The 26,365-nt window shown below is 35.5% G+C and overlaps 1 protein-coding gene across 8 annotated transcripts in view; it reads right to left on the bottom strand.

The window, feature by feature from the left end:
- The window catches only part of LOC144972352 (caspase-7-like), a 51,237-nt gene that overhangs the window by 8,851 nt on the left and 16,021 nt on the right, over nt 1-26,365 (bottom strand). For 5 of the 8 annotated variants that reach the window (XM_078913453.1, XM_078913454.1, XM_078913450.1 and 2 more), the window contains exons 2-6: nt 24,777-24,879; nt 18,484-18,544; nt 11,931-12,223; nt 8,110-8,339; nt 5,753-6,191 (exon numbers count right to left, since the gene is read on the bottom strand). In XM_078913453.1, the coding sequence (XP_078769579.1) occupies nt 5,753-6,191; nt 8,110-8,339; nt 11,931-12,223; nt 18,484-18,544; nt 24,777-24,858 (1,105 nt within the window). In that variant the 5' untranslated portion in view covers nt 24,859-24,879. Of the gene's footprint in view, nt 1-5,752; nt 6,192-8,109; nt 8,340-11,930; nt 12,224-18,483; nt 18,545-24,776; nt 24,880-26,365 lie in introns of those variants that run through there. The other 3 variants (XM_078913456.1, XM_078913455.1, XM_078913458.1) reach the window with 2 other exon arrangements.

Below are 26,365 nucleotides of genomic sequence, written 5' to 3'. Positions count from 1 at the left end.
GGTTAGTCCTGCTCTGAGCAGTGCAAAGTTGAGTTCTTGGAAAAGGCTCTTTACTCACATTATCTCACAATACTCAGATGTAAAATGAGTACCTGATCATTAACGGCATTGTCTTTATCGGGAAAAAAATATTGTAATATTGCTTTACTTTGTCATGTATCGTACATGTCTGTTAAGTGTTGCTGTTGGCTAAAGACCTCTTGTAAAGCGGTCTGAGCATATTTAGTGGATATTGAGCTATATAAAACGCATTTGTTTAGTTATTTCTTTTTAAAAAACTTTTTGACATTCACAAAAATTAAGATTTGATAACAATTCAAAGATGTTATACAGAGAACTGCTGATCTTATACATTCTCTGAGGCATAGATTCAAAGGTGACATGGATGACGATGCAAAATGCTTGTTTTTGTAGTGTCTTCAACACAGAACAACATCAAGTAACTTTGAACTATGGAATGATTGAACAGTTAAGAGAACTATAAATTAATTTTTAAAAGCCTGAATTTTGAACTTTTTACAATTTCACAGCATTTCAAGGCTTTTATTCCATTCGATGCTCTAAAAACCGCTGTTTCAGCACGGATCCTATCCCGACTCGATAACTGTAATGCTCTTCTTGCTGGTCTTCCAGATCACAACATAAGCAAACTTCAAAGAATTCAGAATAGGGATGGTCATTGGAAAGTCTCATCTTGATGAGCTGCACTAATTCAGAGCTGCCAACTTGGACAAAGTCATTTGGGGGACACATTTCAGTGACACTTCAGTGACAACAGAACGTCGCTTATTTACACTAAAAATATGAAATATTATACTCACCAGAAACTCTTGTCCTGATATTAACGTCAAATCATGGAGAGTGTCGTCATGGTGGTCTTTTCACATCATAATTTAATCACATCATGCATAGTCCTAATTTAATTAGTTCCAAATAAAATAATATTACGAGTCCACATTTATTTATATATTATACATTAGTATTTACACTATTTACAATTACAACTCCTCCATAGTTATTACTCCTTGTTGAGAGCTCTTGCTGTGGCTGTTTTACATAGCTTCAGCAACTCTGGAGCATTTTTCCTCTCGTGACACACTACATCTTTTTGTTTTAGAATCATTAGGGATTCTAGTGTCTCAACAGACATTGATGACCGAAAGTCTGTCCTGTTCTTCCTCACTGTGCTGAAGATGCGTTCACATGAGGCATTGCTGTGAGGAATTGCAAGAATTGACGTCATGACTTTGGCTAATGTGTTCAATGAAAGATGTCCTGTTATATCCTTCACAGACTCTCCAAGCACCTTCCACTTCAATCCCATTTCATCAGGCAAGTTATCTGGTAATTCACAAGATTGATATTCTATAAATTGCATTTGCAACTCGTCTTTAGTTGCATCCTGTGGTAAAATGGTTGGAAATTTATTTTAAAAATATTCCAACTGTTTCCATGTGGCTGTTTGCCTCACATTGATGTCAGCCACCTCAGCATTCTTTAAATAAATAGCTTCCATTTGTCCATTCTTTAACTCTCTCGAGTTCATATGCATGGAAAATCGAACAAATTTGTTCGATTTTCAATGAGGGTGAACTCGAGAGAGTTAAAAGGTAAGTAATGGCAGTTTGTAAAAATTTCTTTAAAGATGAATAGAATTATTGTTCCTTCTCCTTATTCAATTTCTCCAGACTCTTCCTTGTCCCCTCCCCAATAACAAGATCACCATTTGATCTTTTGTTGTACTCTGACTTGTAGTCAACATCTGTAACTCCCTTGTGGGTAAGAGCACATGGTTTTAGCCCCATTGTCATAAGAGTTCTAATGAAGCGCTGTACCAGACGGAGTTGGACATGAACCATTGAAGATTCCGACTGAAGTTGCATATTCACTTTGTCAAATTCAGGAAGGATAAATGAAAGGTAGTGGATATAAGCCTTCAATGTTCTTGACTTCAGGTTGTCCAACACTTTTTTTTCCCTATCCTGTTTATTCTCCTCTGCATCTATCTCCTTTGCCTGCTCTGTAGTGCTGTTGCATTCTTCTTCAAAAAACCTCTCCAGTGCAGGCCATTGCTCCAGAACCCAGAGGCATGTCTTTGACAGTGAAAGCCAACGTGTCGGGGCATGTTTACAGAGCTCTGATGGCTTCACTCCACATTCTTCCTGGAAATTTTTAAAGTTTTTCACTCTACTGGCACTCTTCTCGATATAATAATAAATGTCAATGAAAAATTGCTCGACATTGACTGGCAACTGTTTGGCTGCCCACTCTGCAGCAAGATGGAGCCTATGACAATACACCCTGTACTGATGAGGTTTGAATTGTACTTCAGAAGTTCACCATAACATCCAGTCTTTTTACCTACCATGACATTAGCATTGTCACTGGTGAAAGCCAAACAATTATCCAAGCTGATGTCCTTTGACTTTAATTCCCCTACAATTGCCTCCGCTATTTTTACTCCAGTGTTTTTACCCTCCACTTCAATGATAGACAATAAGGAAGTAACAATATTTCCATCTATGGCCAATCGAACAATGATGGGGTACAATTTGTCATTTCTATCATTGCTTGCATCTGTGGCAATAGAAAATGTTCCTGTTTTCATCGATGCAACCAACATGGATGTCTCCTGATTTGCCATTTCCTTCACAATGTGAGTTGACTTGGTTCTGCCACATGAATATTTTTCTATAATCTCCCTAGCAGGCACAGACTTATTTAAAAACATTGCCTTAAATAGTTTTCCCACATGATCAGCAGCCGCTAACGGAATATTGTGCTCCACTAAAAATCCAGTGAACATCACTTCGGCATTCGTCACCGACTCCACACTCTTAGCATGAGCATTGACGAATGAAGACACAGACTTAACACTACTCACTGATTTAGCATTTTTAATATGCTTAGGTCCATTGACATGCCTAGAACAATTGTTCATACCACTATCGACTAAAAAGTCATTGAAGCACACCGTACAGTAAACGTGACCAGGGCTTTTGGACGATTTAATGAGACAAGGAAATTTCTCAGTCATCTCGGCCGATAAAGAACCGCTTGTTTCCTCCGTTTTGCTGGCGGTGTATCCATTTCAAAGCACAGTAAGAAATCACAAACTATTACAAAGTAGAAAAGTGAATAAAGTGAAAAATCAAACGAATTTAACAGTAGACAAGACCACGTATGAACAGCTCCAACAATCGAATGAAAATGAAAGAAAGAACTAAGAACACATGCGCTCGTAATCAGAATCGGCAATGAAAGATTATTTTAACAATACGATCGACGATTCCCTGAATGACACGAATCCAACAAACAATGTATAGTATTCGATGTGTGTAATGAAAAAATCGATTACGGAATTGTCAAAATATAGATATTAAGTTTTTTGACCGAAGAACGATTGGCTAATGAGCATCTTGACCCTTCAACGATTGGTCGTTCTGGCAGCTCACGTGTCAACAGCCGTCAACAATGAATTGAATCATCGTTTAGGCAGTGGAAGATGGCCATGGAATAGTTGCGTCACATCGCCACGTTGTTGAATAAATTATCCAGGCATGGTCGATAGGTAAAAAAGCCAAATTATGTTCTAGTTACATTTGAAACAAACAAAGTAAATCACTGATCTCGTCTCATTGAGATATAAAGAATGATATAAAAATCAAGAAAATCGGCCGATAAATAAAAAAGTTGCTAAAAAAAGCTAAAATAAACAAAAGCAATTTTTAAAATCAAATTTATTCGTAAAACAGTTGGTTTTCAACCGATTTTTATGAAACAAAGACCAATGTACTTCTTTTTTCAAGCTGATTTCAGCAATGTGACTTTCAAATTCCTCAGAATTTTATTTTTTACTTTTAAATTTTAGGTTTTAGGCCTACTCAATAAGGTGTTATATTCCTTGCATAACAATAGCGTAATACATCGACGGGGAGAAGCGTCTTTGTTTCGGCCAGATGGATAGATAGCATGTGATTGGTCGAAGACTTTGAGACGCTTGATTCACAATTCTACACAAACGGACCCTGGCGGTCTCTCAAAGAGGTGTAACAAATTTATTTACCGACTATTTTTCTTGGTGCTAAAATTACAAAGTAATAATTTCGCATCAGAAAAAATAACTCTGAAGTTCCTATCTCTTTATTACAATAAAATTGATACCTCGAATGACAAAATCGACCCACAAATAAGGGAGTTATAAATTATTCATAATATTTTTAAAAGTTTACAATAATTGTCTTCAAAGTCATTTTTCATCACCAAAGTCGTAATTTTTTACCGATTTTTACTAAACAAAGTGCAATGTCAACGATTTTCACCCGCAAATAAAATAGGATTTAAATCGCAATTTCTGAAACATATCTTTTCTGTCGGCAAATTTATAAAAATCAAAGCTGAAAACACCTGCGGCAGTGACAGGGCCTGTCATTTCCTTCACAACGATTGGATTTTACTTACTGAGGCCAGTCTTGGCTACCCCGCCCATGAATATTATGCCGTTGTCGGTTTTTGTCGGGTTGAATCTTAACGAGATTAAGGCAACTTCCTGTTGTTAGCACGCGTTGATCACCCGACATCCGATTTTAAAACGTTATGCATCCCGGCGAGAGAAAAAAAAAAAAAAAAAAAAAAATTACTTTTATTTCGCCCGTGCAACCATTTCCGTGACAAAATGGTGTGTTTCCGTGTATCCGTGACTCGTAGTCTATTTCCGTGAATTTCACGGAAGTTCCGTGACAGTTGGCAGCTCTGCTAATTACTCTCCATTGGCTACCTGTGAAAGCCAGAATTGAGTACAAAATTGCTCTCACCTGTTTTCACGCATTTCAATCTTCTACCCCTCTTTATATTCAAGACATTCTTCAGCCTTATGTTCCGAAGCGTGATTTGAGATCGCATGATTCAAAATTGTTAGTAATACTGAAAACAAATTTTAAGTGTTTTGGTGATGGATCCTTCTCTAAATTTGGCCCCAAAATTTGGAATTCCCTTCCCCAGTCCATTAGAATATCATGCAGTGTTGATGTCTTCGAGAAACGTCTTAAGATATTTCTTTTTACCAAACACTCACTTTTGTGACGTTTACATGTCTACTTATATAACTGCATTGATAAAATAATGTTGTATGAGTTGTGATTACATTTGTAGTAACATGTATTAAAGCGCTTTGAGGTTTTGACATAATGGTGCTCTATAAATGTTCTTATTATTATTACCATGTCTGGCACAAAAAGAATAGCTTCTCAAAATGGGAAAAAGTGGAACAGTATCAATTTTGTAAAAAGCTATCTGACACTTAGGCAAGTGATTCCTGCTATTCTTTCGGTGCCATTTACCGAGTTCTTTGGTCATTTGTCACAATCTAACCTAGAAAAACTGAACAGTCTTGGTCCCATTTTCAAGTGCTTGATCTACATATGGGGGTCGGAATAGCTCAGTTGATAGAGCACTCACTTCACATGCAAAGGGACTGTGATCTATTCCGCGTGAAGTCGAGATTTATTTCTGAACCTCTCCCTGTCCATTCAGCAGTGATTGGATAAGATCTGGTGTAAAGTACTTTGTGCGATATTCTAGAGTCCTATCCAAAGGGTAGCAAGCAATTGTTATTGCCCATCTGACGCTATAGATACCAGGGATAAACTCTGGCTCCACGCGCCTCTTAAGAGATCTATATAAGCTTTCTCCCACTCCTCCTTGCCCCAAGCTGTAAAAGAAGAAAAGGAGGATGAGTAAATAATGAGATTACCTGGAGGAGTTGCGTACATAATGAGACAATCTTGATAAAGTGGGGCTGGGGTGACGGGGACTTCCGTCACCTTATGCCACAACGCATCTGTTTTGTCTGCCTGACCTTCCTCCTCTGCTGCTTCACCGTCGTCGTCGTCGTCTTTTTCTGGGTCTCCTTTGGCAGCATCTGTCGTGTCTTCTTCAGGTTGGTTGTATTCTGGGGGGTCCACACTGCTGGACAGTGACATTTGTCGGTCGAATTCTACAGTGGGTGGGGTGGTAGGGGATGATTTGGGTGATGGCGTAGTGATGGAAGCTGAATCTGTTTCATCTTTGGCGTCCGTTCCGTCTTTACTATCTCCCCTGTCACCAGAATTCTTATAACGATAGGTTGGGGTTGGTGTCGGTTTTGTAACCAGTATTGCCTGACCATCGTCGTATTTGTCACCACGACAAGCCTGTCAAATTAAAAGATGCAAAAGAAATTGATAAATAAATATAAATTGTATTTGCGCAGTAAATATAGTGGTAGCTAAATTTTCAGGTCCCTCCCGATGGATTATCACCTTGTCGTGTTGTGAGGGCTTGTGCATCGCGAACCTCTGACCTCCAATAAGAGAGAAAAGGGGAGATATCAGTGTAATCCACTGGCCCTCCAGGGATGGGGGTCAAACATAGGGTTGTTTGTTTTTGTTTTTAAGGGTTTTACGGCGCTTGCAACACATTTAGGTTATATCAGCGCCAGTAAAAAGGAAGAAAATGGGATAGTAAAAAGTTCTAGAATTACAATTAAAGCACCCAAGAAAAAGTAAGACAAAGGGGAACTGAGAACAAATAGGGATCAGATGTAGATTCCAAGAGCATACCACCAATGTACTTAGTTTGAAATCACCTACAAGTCTCATCCAGACACAAGCACAAAATCCAACAAAGAGGAACACACTCAGATGCTTACATTATACATTCAAAATAAAAATAATAATACATAACCGAGAGATGATTTACAAGGAAAAAAATATCATCTCCCAAAACAATAACTATGCATTTGACTGTTTCCCTCCCAGCTAGGACTCCGGCCAGAGCCAGGACAAAACCAAGTAATCTCATTCCAAGACAAAGACAGAAAGCATGTTGGAAAACAGATATAAGGGGATAGAAGACACAGTATGTACCTCCCTGCCCGCTATGGAACATAGGGTTAACAACCCACCTCATAAAAACAGGCTCCCGATATCTCAGTCGGTAGAGCATTCACTTCATAATCAAAGGGACTGAGATCGATCCCAGGTGCAGGTGAGATATTTTTTCTGACCCTTGCCCACCCAGCAGTGATTGGGTAACTGGGTCTTTTAGATCTGGCAAAAAAGTACTTTGCAATAGGCAGGTATCCCACCCAAAGGGTAGCAAGCAATTAATGTCCGTTTCACGCTATAGAAACCAGACATAAATCCACTACTGGAGGAGCAGAGAAGCAGACCAGAGGCTTCATGACAGTCGGAGGTCAAAGCCGAAAGGACACTCCAGACCAGAGTGAAAGTGGGGGAGACCCAAAGAAAACTGGCGAAGGACCATGGAAAAAGATATAAAGGAAGCAGGCCTGGAATACAGCCACTGCAAAAAATGGAGATGTCTGGTGGATGCCCTATGTGCCTCAAGTAGGATTCCTAAGTAAGTAAATGTTCATGGAGCAAATACAGAAAAACCGGTGAGCAAAACATTTTTGGTCCCAAACCATATTACATAGTTAAATTACAAGATTGCCCTATACACCCCAAGACAAATGCCTCAATCATAAGAATCATTTGCACAATTATGTTTTATAGGTCATTTTAATATTTTTCTTTTCAGGGCCAGGAACACTTTTGGGTCCTTTTCAGCACCAGCGAAAAATGTTGTGAGAAGATCATCAAAAGATTATAGAATGAGAGTTTAACAGTGCTTATAATCTCACATGAAAAAAAGTAAAGCAAAGAAATTTGTTCAAACAGGAAATAGGAATAGATTCAAAGTGCAATCTCTCCACGAGTATAGTCTGAGATCACCAAAGACACAAGCACAATCACCATATGGAACGCATTCAAATCACCACAAAACACGACATACAAATATAACATGGAGATGATTAAAAAAGAAAAAAATATCATCTTCTAAAATAAGGACACAACACATTTGGCTGTGTCCCTCTCCACAAGAGAACCAAATCAGGACCAGTGCCGGAGTTTATCCCGGATTCTATAGTGCGAAACAGACAATACCAACTGCTTGCTACCCTTTGGATACGATGCTAGTCTATTAAAACTACTTTCTTTTTACTTTAAAACTGCAATATAAAAAAAAAATTAAAAAAAAAAAAAATTATATATATAAAAAGCTTACTTGTAAGAAGAATAGTCTTGGTTTGTTCTTTAATGCTGGACAATGTTCATCATTAAACATTTCCACTAAAGCTTTAGTAGCTAATGCCTTCCCGTCAGTGCCAAAAAGCAAGTCCAGCCGTACATTGGTGCCCATGCGATCCCACTCCTTATCACTCCAAGTCTGATCTCCGTGTGTCAGGACAGAACATGCAAAGCAGTCGGCTTGAGAGTGGTCATAATCTTTGACGGCTGTTGGTTGAAGGACAATAAAAGGGGTTTAAATAGTATATTTAAAGTTTTAAAACATAGAACTTTCAGAGCCATTTGGCCCGTGGACCCAAAGTTTATATCGGTTATCAGTGATGATAATAGCAAATTGTCAAGAAGGGGGAAAATTTCTTGGCCTATCGATCAAACACAGGCAAAGTGTAAAAAATAAAACAGGAACATAGTTTTGTATTATGTAATATATTACTACTACTAGTATAAATCCATTCTTATCATTAGACATAAATTTACGTTTGTAAACATTTAATGAATTTTCCTTTCCACATAACATTGTAAAGGACTACAATTACAATATTATTAAAATAAAAGGCCAGAAAGTGTTGTTTTGTTTTGATTTTGACTTTATAAAGCAGGCAATATCTATGTTACCCAAACCAAGTGGTTATGCAGCTTATAAATACAATACAACTCAAGAATCTCTCAAATTGCTTTATTCTAATATATTATTATCTCTGTAAAACCAGATGATTTAATGGATGGTTGCGAAAGAAACAGAGAGAGGAGGGGGGAAGACTTCTCTACCATAATAATTTATGAATTGATCTTAGGAACTCTATATCCAAAAAAAAAAAAAAAAAAGAAAGAAAAGAGAAATAGAAAGAAAGGCAAAGAGAGAGAGAGAGAGAGAGAGAGAGAGAGAGAGAGAGAGAGAGAGAGAGAGAGAGAGAGAGAGAGAGAGAGAGAGAGAGAGAGAGAGAGAGAGGAGAGATATTAAAAAGATAAAAGGCACCTGCAACAGAGAAAAAAAAATCTAGACCCTTTTATCCCTCCCCGTCCCTTCCAACCATCAACTAATCAAAGAACACCTATGGTCTTCTGTGTCATTTGTGACATCTGGCGCCATAATGTCTGGCCCGACGTCACAAAAAAGGGACCTTTGGCAAATTTCGAGAGACTGAGCACAGGTGTCAAAATATGACACAAGACATAATGATGATATTGTGGTTTTGAGGAAAATGTTTGACAAGGCAAATTCAGCGAAAAATTTCTGAGATATTCCCAAAATCCCATAATTCTGCGGATCTGCGGAAGATTATCATCACTGGGTTATAACAGTGTGAAACTGACAAAAGCAATTGCTTGCCACCCTTTGGAAATGACATTAGTCTTTTGCAAAGCACTTTCCACCAGATCTAACAGTCCCAGCTACCCATTCACTGCTGGGTGGACAGAGGTGGGGGTCAGAAACAAAATCCTGACTTTACACATGATCATTATCAGTCCATTTGCATGTGACGCGAGTGCTCTATCAAGGCCCCAAATCTTTTTCAAAAAATAAAAAATAAAGTTTTATTCTATTTCTAAAAACAACCACTTTGGCAGTGCTTTTAACACCTGAAAACAACAAACTCATATCGTAATGTCCCATAAAAAATGTGCTGAGCATAAACGAAAGACTCCCAATGAAAAGCAGACTCAAGGATAATGGAAGTCAACACTGCCGGACAAGAAAAGATTGGTTTACTTTAAGCAATGGAACATACTTAGATAAAGAGACAATAAGAGGTGTTGACTTTAAACAGAAGTTGTCTTTATGCAGGTTCAACGGTATCATCTTTGTAATATGATTCAATAGTCTGATGTCACGCCGCATAGCAACGGCGGCCATCTTGGTTCTAAACAAAGAAAATCATTACTTTATATTTTTCATGCTGGCTAGAACTTCTCATATGCCTTGTGATCAGAATGTGTAAAAGTCAAAACATGATCAAATGTATGTGTTTTTTTTTCCCTCTGGATACCCTTATGCTCGCGGGAGAAATATTTCATACGAGCATCCGCCATTGTGCCGATAGTTTAGAGCCAGTGTTACTAAGTTACCATGCGTCATTAGGAAGGAAGTGACGTTACGACTGTTGAAGAGTATTAGCTCTTGATTATCCGCTCGATGGTGAGCAAATTTAAACTGACAGGGACTTATTCCCAGGTTTCCGAGAGCTTATACTATCCTTTCTGGCCCCAAAATGTGATAGTTATGGAAGTGCAATCCATGTGAGAAGAAGAAGAAGAAGAAGAAGAAGAAGAAGAAGAAGAAGAAGAAGAAGAAGAAGAAGAAGAAGAAGAAGAAGAAGAAGAAGAAGAAGAAGAAGAAGAAGAAGAAGAACAACAACAACAACAATCTCCTAATTCCTTCCTTTTTGAATGTCCTATCCTTCCATTACCATCTAGCAATACAAGACACACACATTTAACCAAGGTACACTGCAAAGCTCTCGTGAGAGCATGTTTAAACTAGAGCATCTTTCTCTAACGAAATGACACGATCAGGAGAAATCAAGTCAAAAAACTTAATTTTTTTTTTTTTAAAGGGATAATGATTTTTAAAACTATTTATATATACCATGAAATTGTTTCTGCATGAAATGAAGGTTAGAGATAGGGAATACTACAAAAAGCTAGAGAAAAATAAATTGGGAGTGCCTGTCTAAACATTTGCAGGATTCCCGTGGAATAGCACTCAAATTAGAAATTTCAAAACTATTTAGGAAGTAGTCTTTAAGAGCCACCAGTCCCATAGGGCTGGAGTTTATCTCCCATTTCTATACCGTGGAACGGACAACAGCAATTGCTTGATACCTTTTGGATAGGACACTAGTCTATCGCAAAGTACTTTCTACCAGATATAATAAACCCAGTTACTCTATCAGTGCTGGGTGGAAGAAAAAAAATCTCGATTGCACCCAGGATCAATCTCTGTCTCTTTGCTTGTGAATAAATGTTCTACCGACTGAACTATTGACACTCCAAAACCTATCTAAAACTAGTGTAGAATTCTCAATTTCTGACAAGACTCTTCTGCCAGCTACAAGTAGCTGGATAACTAGAAAGTCATAACTGGCAGGTTACTTGCATCCAAGGGATGATGAGCATTTGCGACTGTATACTTAACACTTGATAGAAAGAAGCGAAATGGGATTGAAAACTTGAGCTTTTAGTGCAATATCCACTAAACATGTTCAAAGCGCTTTACAAAGGGTCCCTGACCAACAGCAACAAGAACCATGTAGAATGAGACATGACGCCTGTTAGGTGATATTACAACTTTTTCAGACAGAGACAAAGCTGTTAATGGCCAGGTACTCATTTAAAACCTGTGTATGGTGAGAGAATGTGAGTAAAGAGCCTTTTCCAAGGACTCAACTATATGATATGCCACGAGCAAGGTTCAAACCATGACCCTTCCGATTCGTAAGCGAGTGTCTTACCAGAAGTATAGCCGCATTTTAGAGGGAAGGCTTTACTGCTACAGCTGATAGGACAGCCTGGAGAGGTTATGTTCATGGCCCTATTCTCCATAAGGAGAGATGGGATAACAACTTAACTTAAACTTAACGCTTTAAATACTAGGATTCATGTTATGTCCATAAGGGGGGGGGGGGGGCGGGGCGGGTGTCAGGTTACTGTTTAGAGGCAGGTGATTATCTTTAATTAGCAATAACAAGAAAATCTTTTTTTAAATAACACAATTATGATATGAAAAAAAACTGACGGAAGTAGGAAGATAAATAATAAATATTTTTTTAATGTTAAGAGATGACCATCCCAACCCACCTGCTTTTAAGACTTCCACCATTTTCCAGGCCGCTAAGTCATGAAACAACTGCACATCGAATCCCATGGCTTTGAAAGAATGGTAGAGGGAAGAAGCATCGAAGGATGACCCAGGCCGATCCCCAAACTCCCGGGACCGACTAAAGTCCTCATTGTTGATGATGACAGCCAGCCCTCTCTTGGGATGGTCAAAATTGTAATCGTCTCCTTCAAAGTAAGACATTGCCTTTGGGTCAGGAGTTGGTTTTTCTTTTGGTCTGTTCTCTGTGTAATCGCCCACCGAGTTTACCTCTCTGAAAACAAGGGGATTGGTGAGGGGAAGAAAAAAATTATATAAGGAATGAAATTGATTTCGCTAAGCCCTTTGCTAGAAATTTTAGCCAGCCATTTTTATGAGAAGTTTTTACTAAATTGTATCAATCATACTACAAACGTTTAAGATTACACATAGTTTTGTGTGTTAGTACATTATTATATCCAGCTGGTGGATTTTGTAAGTTTTTAAAAAACTAAATGCCATGCACCAAGACTGAATGGAAAACTGATTATATAAAAAATTATTACTAGTATTTAAATCAAAACACATTGGACCTGAATTCCAGTGGAGAAAAGAGGAGTCCTTTATAGCCATTAGGCCCATATAGCCTATTCCAGTTTCTAAAGCGCAAAACGGATAATACCAATTATTTGCTACCCATTGGATAGGACACTAGTCTATCGCAAGTACAGTCAACTCCGCTTAATCGCACACTTTCGGGAGTTCATGTTAGTGTGTCGATTAAGTGGAGTGTGTCGATTAAGTGGAGAAGCCAAAAAATATAATCCAATGACCAATTTTCATGTGCCATTCATGTAGGGCCATCAGGTTCTAGACATGACCTCATTAGAATGTTTGTTTTTTATTTATTCATTTATTTGGATTGGGTTTTTCCCCCTTCTTTTTTAGAAAACTTTTCTTTTTCATGTTTTATTGACAACAAATTATGACATTATTGCTTGATAGAACAGGAATCACAAAGCATTATTGCTCTCTATTCTGCGCAAGCTATTTATAAACATTTGCTTAAAATCTCGCCAATGTTGATCATCTGTCAAGCGTTCTTCTTGGATGAAGTGGCGTAGTTTGTTTATCATGTCAAGATTTTCAGTAAATTTCAGGGGTGGTGTGTCACATTCCGGTGACTCATTCTCATCTTCATTATAATTATCAAGACTGAGATGTCAGTTTACCGTCAATGGGTACATTGTTCATTTTTACGAATTGATTGAATTCTTTGGCCGAAAAGTTAAGTGGAACAGGAACAGCATCGTTGATTTCATACGGCTGTTGGTTGTCACTCCAATCAAGGTGTAGCGATTAAGCAGAGATGGTGTGTGATTAAACGGAGTGATTACATAGAAAAAAATTCCATTTTTCGGGAATGTGCAGTGTATAAGCGGACTGTGTGATTCACCGATGTGTGATTTAGCGGAGTGAACTGTACTTTACTTTCTGCCAGACCTAACAGACCCAGCTACACAGTCACTACTGGATGGACAGGGGGGTCAGAGAAAAAATATTGCCTGCGCTCGAAATTGGTCTCTTTGCATGTGAAATGAGTGCTCTACCAACAGAGCCCATTATCATGTAAGGTCATATTTTATTATTTAAATATTACAGAGTAAATAATAATTTAACTACCCCCCCCCCCCCCCCGCAAAAAAAAAAAAAGTCGACATAAAAGGAAATAATATAAACATTACTATCACGGACCTCCCGCTGGACTTCTGAGTTTGGAATGAGTAAGGTGTATTCCGGGGTAGGGAGAAGGGAATGAAAGATAAAGTGGCTTCACTATGGTGCAGGCTTGTGAACAAATCACACACTAGTCACTCATTACATTTTGCAGAGATGTCTGGTTGTGGTTCTTTTTGATTCCTTCTTGAATGATTTCAGAAAAAAAAAAAGAGAGAAGAAGAGAGTGTGTATGTAAGAGAGAGAGAGAGATAAAGAAGAAAAAGAAAAAGAGAGAGAGAAAAGAATTGCAGAACAACACACAGGAATATGAAATGAGAGAACACTAAACAAAATTTATATATTCTCTCTCTCTCTCTATGCCGGGACAACATATTTTCCAACAAACAGGGTGTTACACGCGGCACTTTAACTGTGCAATAAATTAGGAAATGACAATATATTAAAACAAAAGAGGGGGGGGGGGGGAGGGGGGGGGGAGAGGGGTTTTTAATCAGTTTTCAATAGGCTGACAGAATTTGAGTTAAAGATCTGTATACATTACATCACATCCAATCCAAGAAAGAAAGATAAAGAATGAATGGGAGGCGGAGAGAGGAGATTTTTGAACCAACTGATTCATAATAACATTATCAACTGCGATGGTGATATCAATGACATTGCACACCAATAAAGAAGTGATAATCCTGTCATATCAGTGAACATGATGAAGGGACAGGAACATAGTTTGAATTGAGTTTATGACTCGGACATGAATAACAATGTGAAATTGAATGTAAGCTTCAATTTAATAAATGAAAACAGATAATGTTTACATTTCGAGTTTCCCTTTTATCAATAAAACAGGATGAAAGAAACACTTCAGACGAATGAGATAATATTTGATAATGGCGTTAACATATTTGGAGAAGAAATTTTTAGGTCCATGTGTGTATGTGTGAGAGTGTTTGAATGAGGGGCAGGGGGAGGGTATGTGCGGAGATAATGATAAAGTTTGCAAATTAATCTTCAAGTATTTTCCACCAAATGCACATAATGACAAATTCTAGAAGATTCCATAATATATGGTAACTTGTAGAGAAAAATACCGAAATCATTAGGACAAACCATAATTTACAACACCACCAGGGTGACCATGTAAGCTGGACCCCACAAGGAAAGAGAGAGAGAATGAAAGAGAGATAAAGAGATGAGAGAGAGAGAGAGAAGAGAGAGAGAGAGAGAGAGAGAGAGAGAGAGAGAGAGAGAGAGAGAGAGAGAGAGACCACTGGCATCTTGGAGAAGAGATTTGGCTTGAAAGATATTGGTCCTGGGGGGAGTTGGGGTGGGTTGTTCCAAATAGGTGGAGGCGGAGGAGTTTTGTTGTCTGTCTATACTCATATTGCTTTGCGACATAGTCATCAAGGGACTACCAACTTGTGGAACAGACCCTTTCTGTTTATTATACACCTCTTCAGTGTTTGTCTTTTATATATATATATATATATATATATATATATATATATATATATATATATATATATATATATATATATATATATATCATATTTTATATAGGTATAATGTCATAATTTTTAATTATATAATAAAATAAATATTATAATTATGTATAAATTGTATTCGACAAAAACCCTACATCATATATATATCTATTTTTTTTTCGTAGGGGTTTGTTTTATAGTGCTAGTGACACCTCTGTGTTTATAGATACCAAAAATTAGTCCCATGTGGGTGATTTTATTGTTATAATAGTAATCATTTATTGAGCAAATACGATGTACACAATGTAATTTTTCCCATTTTCTTTTACAACAACAGTCATTTCACCTTTTTTCTTTCTTTCTCATCTAAGCCAGTAAAATAGTTTTAAACTAGATACAATGTGTATTCATATTTTTTACTTTATAATTCTTTAGGAAAATATACCAGTATGTATTCTAACTCTTACCATTTAACATTGGATTTTGTAAGATAAAAACATCAAACTTCTCAATACCGAAATAACCCTCCTTCATTTGCCATTAGTATTTAAAATATTAAATGTTCTGATAGGATTTTCATTCATTAATTCATATTTTCCTTCTATTTTTCAACTCTTTGTATGTATATGCAAATAAGTGTGTGTGTACACTTGTATTAATATGTACATGTGTGCATGTGAAAGGGAACTTTTAGAATGATGTATTACATTAGTTAATTTTGTATGGCTAGAGCTATTTTGATCAGGGGGTTAGGTGCTATATAAATATCCTTTATTATCATTATCATTTTATTATCATAATCATCATATTACTTTTCATGAATTGCAACAAGACCTTGAATAGCTCAAGAAAAACCCTGTTTATTAATTTTAATTTTTAAGAACTAAAATTTGTCATTGTGATTTTGTGCAATCAATGAGACCAATGAGAATATAATGAAAATTAGGACCTTGCTTGTAAACCCAGGTCCTCAGTACCAGTTCAGTTTCCAAAGAAATTGACTAAAATAACACCTAGCACTTATTTTCTGTATCAGACGCACATTCCTCTCTCCCAAATCTGTATCCGCTGTACAGTCACATAGAACAACTACAAGACATTCGACTTTTTCATATCATGGCACAAGACTGAAGGACTAAATCTCGGCTGCTTGTTAGTTTGTACAAGTTAGTAGAAAGTAAGTAACTAATTTACTGTACACTGACAAAAATGCCCCGGTACATTTTGACCTGAAAACTTTTACTAAGTATACTGATTGTTTATAATCAAAAAGATCCCCCCTACTTGTCAAAAATTCTAGAAGTAGAGACTTTCAATGAAATCTCAATATAAGATCTTCTTGATAAGTTGAGGATCAATATAATAAAGTAAAAATATTTGGCCACAAAAGGAAAAGTTGATCTGTGACCTACTGTGCCAAAACAGTTTTATCAGGGTTGCAGATTCAGAAGGAAAAAAAATTACTGACCTTTTATGCAAACACACAGACCAACCCCCCTGTCAATACAATGAACTCCAGTAAATAGACAATGTGTAAATAATTATTTCCATTCACCAGGTGATTGGGAAATACACGGAGATTTTTAACATACTGATTACTGTAAACATACGGAAAATTGACAACCTTGACACCATTCACCAGGTGATTGGGAAATACACGGAGATTTTTAATCATACTATTACTGTAAACATAGAAAATTGAAACCTACACAATCACGGTGATTGGAAATACACGAGATTTAAATATGATTACTGTAAACATACGGAAAATTAATAATGAACCATTCACAGTATTGGAAATACACAGAATTTTAACATATGATTAGTAAACATACGGAAAATTTGAACCCTTTACACCATACACAGGGATGGAAATACAGGAGATTTATAACATATGATTACTGTAAACATAGGAAATGGACAACCTTGCACCATTCACGCGGTATTGGGAATACACGGATTTTTACATCTGAGTACGAAGACATACGAAAATTGACAACCTTGACACCATTCACCAGGTGATTGGGAAATACACAGAGATTTTTAACATACTGATTACTGTAAACATACGGAAAATTGACAACCTTGACACCATTCACCGGGTGATTGGGAAATACACGGAGATTTTTAACATACTGATTACTGTAAACATACGGAAAATTGACAACCTTGACACCATTCACCAGGTGATTGGGAAATACACGGAGATTTTTAACATACTGATTACTGTAAACATACGGAAAATTGACAACCTTGACACCATTCACCAGGTGATTGGGAAATACACGGATATTTTCAACATACTGATTACTGTAAACATACGGAAAATTGACAACCTTGACACCATTCACCAGGTGATTGGGAAATACACGGAGATTTTTAACATACTGATTACTGTAAACATACGGAAAATTGACAACCTTGACACCATTCACCGGGTGATTGGGAAATACACGGAGATTTTTAACATACTGATTACTGTAAACATACGGAAAATTGACAACCTTGACACCATTCACCAGGTGATTGGGAAATACACGGAGATTTTTAACATACTGATTACTGTAAACATACGGAAAATTGACAACCTTGACACCATTCACCGGGTGATTGGGAAATACACGGAGATTTTTAACATACTGATTACTGTAAACATACGGAAAATTGACAACCTTGACACCATTCACCAGGTGATTGGGAAATATACGGAGATTTTCAACATACTGATTACTGTAAACATACGGAAAATTGACAACCTTGACGACATTCACCAGGTGATTGGGAAATACACAGAGATTTTTAACATACTGAGTTCTATAAACATACGGGAAATTGACAACCTTGACACCATTCACCAGGTGATTGGGAAATACACTGAGATTTTTAACATACTGAGTTCTAAACGGAAAATTGACAACCATGACACAATGTCAGGGTGATTGAGATGCTGACATTGAATTTAGAGTTCGTAGAAATGAGTCTTGGATTAAATTGAGGAGAATGAATATTGAATATGGTTTCTTAAAGTGACAAAGTCTAAAATTTCACAATTCTGACCATTTCAATATTAAAAGCCATTTCTCTATTTCATATGGTTCATCCCGACAAAGTAATAATAATAATAATAATAATAATAATAATAATAATAATAATAATAATAATAATAATAATAATAATAATAATAAAATTAATAATAATAACAACAACAGTAAAAAGGCACATAAATTTATAGCGCCTAATCCATACACAGGAAATAAGGGTTTATATAGTTTATACCATTTAGAGGCAATGGGTCACAATGTTATTAGTGTACAGCAGTAATGCTGGGGTTTCTTACCCTCTGGTACAAGACAAGATCTCAAATGATTTCTTCAAGAACTTTCTAAAACCATCCAGAGCTGTGAGTGAAAAAAGGAACACAATTTAGTGTGTTAAAACACAGGACAAAACATAAATAAACCATCAAAATACAAAAAAAAAAAAAAAAAAATAAAAAATCTGGTGTTATTACTACAACAACTGTATGATTATATATATCCAAATAATATAACCAACAACATGAAACATGATGATGAAACTGATGAACAGCTGTTAGAATAATCTCTAAAAAAAACCCTCTGTATTATCTATAAATGAGACCAAAGAACTTTTTATCTATTTTAGGATTATACCAACTAGGTTACAAGTTATTGACTGATTTCAATTGATATAGCTTTGAGACATTTACAATAAATTTACTTTATTATTAATATTCAGCAAAAAAACCCCAAAAACCCCCCCAAAAAAACAAAACAAAAAACATGAAACTATATTCAGACCTGCCTACTATTGTGAAAATTTCATAGAATTACGAAATTTCAGAACTTCATGAGCATCTCCTAGTCATTAAAACTTATTGAAAATGAAAGAGATGCCAGACTACATAAACTTTAAAAAAAATGTTATTTAATCTTTTTGATGGTAAATTGTTGATTTTTAAAGTTATCTATAGCGACTACATTTTTTATCTCCTATAAATTACGAATGTTTGTTTAAATCTTCAAGTAGGCATGAGAATTTTAATAGTAAATGACCTGACCTAATAAAAAAAGGTAGTCCTTCATTGCCATTAGTCTCAAGGAGCCAGAGTCTATCCCTGTTTCTATAGCATGAAACGGACAATAGCAATTGCTTGCTGCTACCCTTTGAATAGATGCTAATCTACTGCAAAGTACTTTCCACCATATCTAACAGATCCAACTACCTAATCACAGGTGGGTGGACAGGGGGGGGGGGGGGGGGGTGTCAATAAATCTAGACTTCAACCGGGATCGTTCCTGGTCCCTATTGATTGTGAAGCAAGTATTCTACCAACTGTACTATTGGGACACCCGACCTGACCTTAACTCTTACTTTAATTATGAGAGTAAACAGCATTTTATTTTTAAATCTTAACAATAACTAGGTTAGGTTATCTGCATCTTACCCTATATTTTCTTGACTAATTATCAATTTTTGATTTAATGTAGCATAAGTTATTTTCACAACCTGTACAAAATTAATCAAAATATTTTGCACATCTATTTTGAATCGTAGTACAGCCATCAACAAATAAAATGATTTGGGGATTTCTTGAGCTGTATAAAAAAAAAATTAAGCTAATAATAACTTATCATATATGTTAAAAAAAAACCCAAAACAAAACAAGAAAATAAGAAAGAAAAAAAAACGCCCAAAAAAGCATAAAGAAGAAAAAACAAAAAACAAAAACAAAATAATTTTTAAAAAAACAATAAAATAAACAAACCCAAAACAGACAACAACAAAATATAATCTATATCAATTTTGTTTTCTTTGTTTAGAAGTTTCAAGGCTTTGAGATAAATAGTAACAACAAATCAATGACACATGAGATACTGAAGACTAAGTATTTAGATTATTTCAGAACTCAACGATAAATAATTTGACCCTTCTGGGACATTCTGATTAACATGACAAACGAAAAGACCTATGAGGGTACAATAGAAAACTACACTCCAGAACGGATTATCGACAACGGTTATATTGACATCATACTCATACCGACATGACATCAAAGTCCTGTTTTCTTTTGCTATGTAACATTAATAAAAAAAATAAATCACCTATATCGACATAAATTTTACCACAAGACAGTTATATCAACGTTGTGAACCATTGATATTGACAATAATTTGTCTAAAAAAAAAGAATGAATACAATTTATATACGGTCAAAATATCCTACAGTGAAGTAAAACACAGCCTATGAAATTGCAGAGATATTACTCTGTGATGTAAAATAACAGTCAAAGAAAATGCGACATAATTGTTCAATAACATCCAGTGAATCGTCATTGATCATAACCATGATGTCAGCAGTCAAGTCTAGTCCCGGGCCGTGTCAGCTTTTCTCGGTCCTGATACCAATAATGGAATTCCCGATATCAATATTACACGGCTTTCAACAAATAGGCTGATGAGAAGCGCTCCCGACATCACCCACTATACGCGAGACTCTATCTTCTGTCTAAGCTGCCCTGGCCAATCCCGATCTAAGTGTTGGTAAATGAGGCAGACTTCTTATCCCCCTCCCACCCAAAAAATAATCACTTTCTCAAACGCAATGCCAATACTCAGCTTCTCGGTTTCGATATTATCTGCAAGGTTAATACCACTATCACTGGAACTTAGTCTCAATACCACTCGACAATAGTTAAATTTTAGAAGACGCCATTGTTGCCGATGTGGAGAGTGCACCATTAGGACCAGTTTCCAGCCATTCCACTATAGTAGCCATCAAGACCCCACACCGTTTTGCTCAGCAACTTCACGAGGGCACTTCCTTATTTGACATCCTTGTCAGTGCTGAGGAATGGGTCCATAAAAATATTCTTTGTCTTCAGAGACAGACCACAATAACAGACTTAGTCAAACAAAGTGAACAGTAAAAAAATTCAAAATTGGCCTTTTTAAGGCCACCAAATCCTCAATATTGTCTTCCCTTATTATCTCACTTTTTCTCACGTTTCCCTTTTATTTTCTTTAATGACTGAGATATCGACATCATGCTTATATCGACATTTTACCACGGTCCCGATGATGTCGATATATCCATTCTCGACTGTATTCCTTTTGATTTTTTTTAAACGTTAAAACCAGGCTCAAAACGATAAATCCTTTTTTACTCTAAATATAACATTTTCAAATTTGTGAGAGAGCAAGCCGACAATTACAAATTTGCAATGAGCAAAATTTACTTCCATCTCCATATGGTAAGATTCAGTTTTATAAGAAGATTTTCTAAACAGATCAAGCTGATGCACACATAATTGTAGGTCTGATAACCGAACACAATTATGGTCCTGATACATCATCGTTGTAATGGGCAATATTTTGCATTGATTTGAGAGTATCGCCGTTACAACAATGAGCCTGTAATGATTTGGGTTATGAGACTTGCAAATGTCAGGTCCATGTCAGGTCAAGCTGTATGGATCATTTAAAATGCTAATCAGTGCCACAAACACAAAAGTAGTTCTTCAGAGCCATTAGGCCCAAGAAGGCGGAATTTACCCGTTCGATAGAATAATGGACAATAGCATTGCTGAATACCTTTTGGATAGGACACTAGTCTATCGCAAAATACTTTCTGCCAGACCTAACAGACCCAACTACCCATTCACTGCTGGGTGGACAGGGGGGAGGGGGGGCTCAGAAAATATCCCAACTGCACCCTGGATCAATCTCAGTCCCTTTTATTGTGAAGTGAGTGCTCCACCACCTATCAGTACAATTTATCACATAAATGTTGTTTTGAGTCTTTAAAATATTTCAATAGTCGTTTAAAAAATTGATTCAATCTTATCACCTGATGAAAAAAAAGGGTTGAACATTGTAATTGTATCTTTTTCTATTGATTTCATTTGATAAGTAATCTAAATTGCATTCTGGTTTTACTTTCATTATCTGCTTCCAGCAACAAGCACTTTTTTTCTTATTTTCACGGCAGCATTAGGGTAGGCCAATGAAAAGCATAAAAGGATAAAGCAGCCCAGCACCAATATTCAAATCACCACATGCAAAATAGGAATAAAATATACACTCTTTTTTTTAATATTGGATACAATCCTTTAGAACAGAAGCTAACGAAGTTAATATCTGTGAAGCAAATATTATCTGGTTTAATCAAGCAAACATGATATTTGACAGTTGATATTCACTATTTTTAATGATAACACCTTGACCTATTTAATCCTTTAACAGCAAGACTGAATTTCTTAAAATTGTAATTTGCCATTATTATACAATAACTAGTACATTTGAATTTGAAACCAAACAGTTTCAATCAAGACAACAGTAAGAGCGGTGCATCTCTCGCTTGATTTGTTTAACTTTGCTATTTCTATACCTTTTGTAAAAAATAGAATGGTTAGACTTCACAAGAGTAAACTCAAACCCTGTCTACGAAGGGTTAATTAATCTTAAAAAATCCCAAAACAAATTGGAACTGAACTGATGTGATGGATTTTTAAAATAAAATCTGATACAAATTAATAAATAGCTCCTTATCCCATTAGTTCATCAATTATGACATTTCCCGTACAGTGCAGTCATGATAATTCGAATTGGGTGGGAAAAGCAAATGACTTCTATTTATCAGAATTCGATTTGTCTCCAAACAAGGGAAATAACTATCCTGACTCCTCTATTGGTCAGCTTGTGGTTATCACTGTGTGTTAGATCTATTTATAATCAACCCCCTTTGTTAGCCAGCGGCCAGCAGACCACAAGTTAGTCTTAGTGATGAGAGCGCGAGAAGGAGAGAGGGATGATGCGAGACAGCTGGTCAATTTGGAGAAAGAAGAGAGAGGGCGGGTGGGACGGAGAGGGAACAACACGCCATTACATGCCTCAGGGGTCTAGTTATTATTATTATTAGTCAGCTCAGTCATTAAAACGCGTGGGAGGGTGGATACGGAGGACAGGCAGTTCGTTATGACCTTCCAGAGTTTTTTTTTAGTGATGGGCAAGCATTTGCACTTCGAATAAAGAGAATAACGACTGTTCGAATTCGAATTAACCATGAATATTTTATATAGAAAAAGAAGAAAATAATTCATTACATCGTATTTTCTTCGATTTAAAAGAAATTCGGTTAATCAGATTTCGAATTATCTGGACTGGACTGTACTAATTTATGCAGTTAATTTATATCTTTTGGAACTAAGAATTTTTTTTATTAAAAAGGCAAATACAAACAAAAATATACAACACAAAACAAACAAAAAAATACAATAAATAATATTATTGTTCATTCATAAAAAAAACAAAAAACAAACTGTCTTCCAACTTAAGTCTTCATAGAATAGAGTGTTCAAAGTACACTCAGGTGAAATTTATTTTTTTAAATAAGTCCATAACAAAATTATTAAAAAGGGAAACAAACCCCAACCAAATGAAATAATTCTTTAACAATTTCAACATTTTAAAATGACTGAATAAGAAACTGCTTATAATAGCTATGATCTGTATTACTTTTTATAATGTCAAAAAAGAATCAAAACCAAATTTCAAAGAATTAATCAGATAGCCTCTAATGTTAGTAGTTTATAATATCAGGTGAACAAAGAAAAAAATGAGACCCGAACTTTTAGATCTTGTAACTAATTGAATCATTCTCTGTATTGAACAATATTATATGAGTATGTAAAGAAATATGTATTAGCAACTGTGTAAAATTCTATTCAAATCTGTAAAAGAATAATAAATAAAATATAATTTTTTTGAAGTTGTATGAAAAATATAAATATCATGACACAAAAATAGGATTCAAAGATTCAAAATATGGATATTATTATTATTCGCTTTACTAATTTTCAGTCTCTCTTGAGTCTCCATGACTAAAATTGGCACTGTTAATAAAAACAAGAGACAATTGGCTATAAAAATTACCACGCAGAGCCGTGATTTTGTTTTCTATATTTTAATTTCTCTAATTACTTTATCAGCAGTGCTTATACTTATTCAATCCACTTCCAAATATGCGATATGCTTCACTTTGACTAATGTCTTGGTAACTTGTTTGTGCCTATTTGCAGAATCAAACAGTGTGTTTGGTTCACCATATGATAAAGCTATAATAACTATATTGTCATGAAATGATGTATGAAAAAATTCAATAAAACCTTGACCCTAAATCAAATTGACTACACAATATGTGACTCGTATAAGTTTATCCTTGACATTCATAGTGTATTCCCGATGATCAAACTACAGTAAGGAATAATTGAGTTTCAATTTGAGGATGATATACTATAAGAGAATTCAGGGAATAATAAATCTTAATTTTACTTATTTTTGTAATGCCTCAAAAAAAAAAAAAAAAAAAAAAATTAATAATTTATATCGTTTTTAGAACACTGTTATAACATTAAAATGAACATTAAAAAAAAAATGTTGCTTTTCTGTGTAAACTTTCAAAACAATTGTACAAATAGCTTAAATCATAATATGTCAAAGTTCAGGTCCTTTCTTTTTTCTTCGTTCACCCGGATATAAAATTAGCTCTAGACGACGTCATTACATATTAAGCGCTTATCTTTTCAAACAAGGCAAATGACATCCTACTTACTGTCAAGGTTTTCCTGTTCATTATTTTTTTCATCCATTTTACTATTACTTTTATCGTTTGAAAGACTTGGTGGATCTCCCATCGTAAACTATGTCAGATTAATCTATGGAGGAAAAGGTTTTAGAAGATGTATTAACTGCTCTCCTTTAAAAACTGTGCTTTTCTTAATAACCTGAGTGGCGCTCGATTACTAAAAATTACACTTGTATCAGCAACCAGTATTTAAAGTTTACACCATCCGCTAACAGCCGTGAATATTACATATCTTCTGGGAAGTATGTATCTGAAACAGCAACAACAGCAAGGCAGCAAACAAACAAAATGAAAGTAAATTAATAAACAAAATCAAAAAGTAATAGTTAACAGCATCAGAGACAAACTTTAAAATTAATTTATTTCTTTTCAAAGCAACTTATAATTAAAAATTTTAAAGAACAGAAAAAAAAATTGACCAAAAAACAAAAATAAATTTCAAATAGCGAAATAATGTTTTTTAGTTTGATTGATTTTATTGATTGAAGTTGAGAAGGCAATTGAAGAGCTAAACCTGATAAAATTCATGCAAGTAGGTTACATACCAATAATTATACCTCAAACCTTTATTCTTATAATTGTTACTTTATGGACACCGGAAACACAACTTTTCACGAGTTTTTGTGAATGCTGTGTAAACATCTCAAAACACACTGACTGGTTTTTAGTAATGTCATAAAGTCATATGTATTATTTAAGAAATTAGAATAAAACCAAGAGTTAGAGAATGTAAAATAAATAATCAAGACATACATGTCTTTTGATAGAAAAAAAACCCAACAAGATCTACCATTACAAGTATTTCCTAGCTCAGGGAAGGGATACAAATGCGATGCCAATGCATTTCAAATAAAGAAGAAAAGTAGAAACGAAAATGTGGATATCTGACATGATTACACCATGCCATGGTTAAGAACCATTTGAATCTCAAAAAATCTTGAGTTGCAAAGCCTTCCTTAACATGAGGTGAAATAACTACTATGGTATCAAAATACACTGAGATGTGTGACTTTATCACAAGAATACAATTTCGATGAAACAGACTTTGTTGTGTTTTTAATATCAAAACATTAATCATTGCATGATATCTAGTGTTGTATTAGGTACCATGCAATATGCAACATGCGTGACAATTGATCACTTCTTAGATTTCAAGACAGAAAAGATACAAGTCTGAGAATTTTCGTTTTTAAACTAGATACTGGCCAAGCAGGGAATGCCCAGGATATTTAGATAACTGAAAACACAACACCAACAGCAGAGGGTTGAACAGTTCAGGGAGTGGACTAGAAAGGTATTTCACTAAAGGCCAATTTAAACCCAATTCAAGACGGTATAAAATTTAAATATACGAAAAATCACAACACATTTTTTCAATTCTTTATATATTTGCACTAGAAAAGTTTTCTTTCAATGTATTGAGATGAAAATGACCTAACATATATCAGTGGGAATTGTTACAGCGGCGAAGACCCTGACACTATCTTGCTTTGTTTACTGAGAGACCAGATCTTTTAAAACGCTGTAAAACTCAAAATAAAGCTATTTTATTCTGA

This window comes from Berghia stephanieae, chromosome 5 (genome assembly GCF_034508935.2).
Source record: "Berghia stephanieae isolate SIO BIC M18660-M18661 chromosome 5, UCSD_Bste_1.3, whole genome shotgun sequence".
NCBI classification, from domain to species: Eukaryota; Metazoa; Mollusca; class Gastropoda; order Nudibranchia; family Aeolidiidae; genus Berghia; species Berghia stephanieae.
The sequence above is the reverse complement of the archived record's forward strand: the minus strand, read 5'-3'. Positions and strand labels throughout refer to the sequence as shown.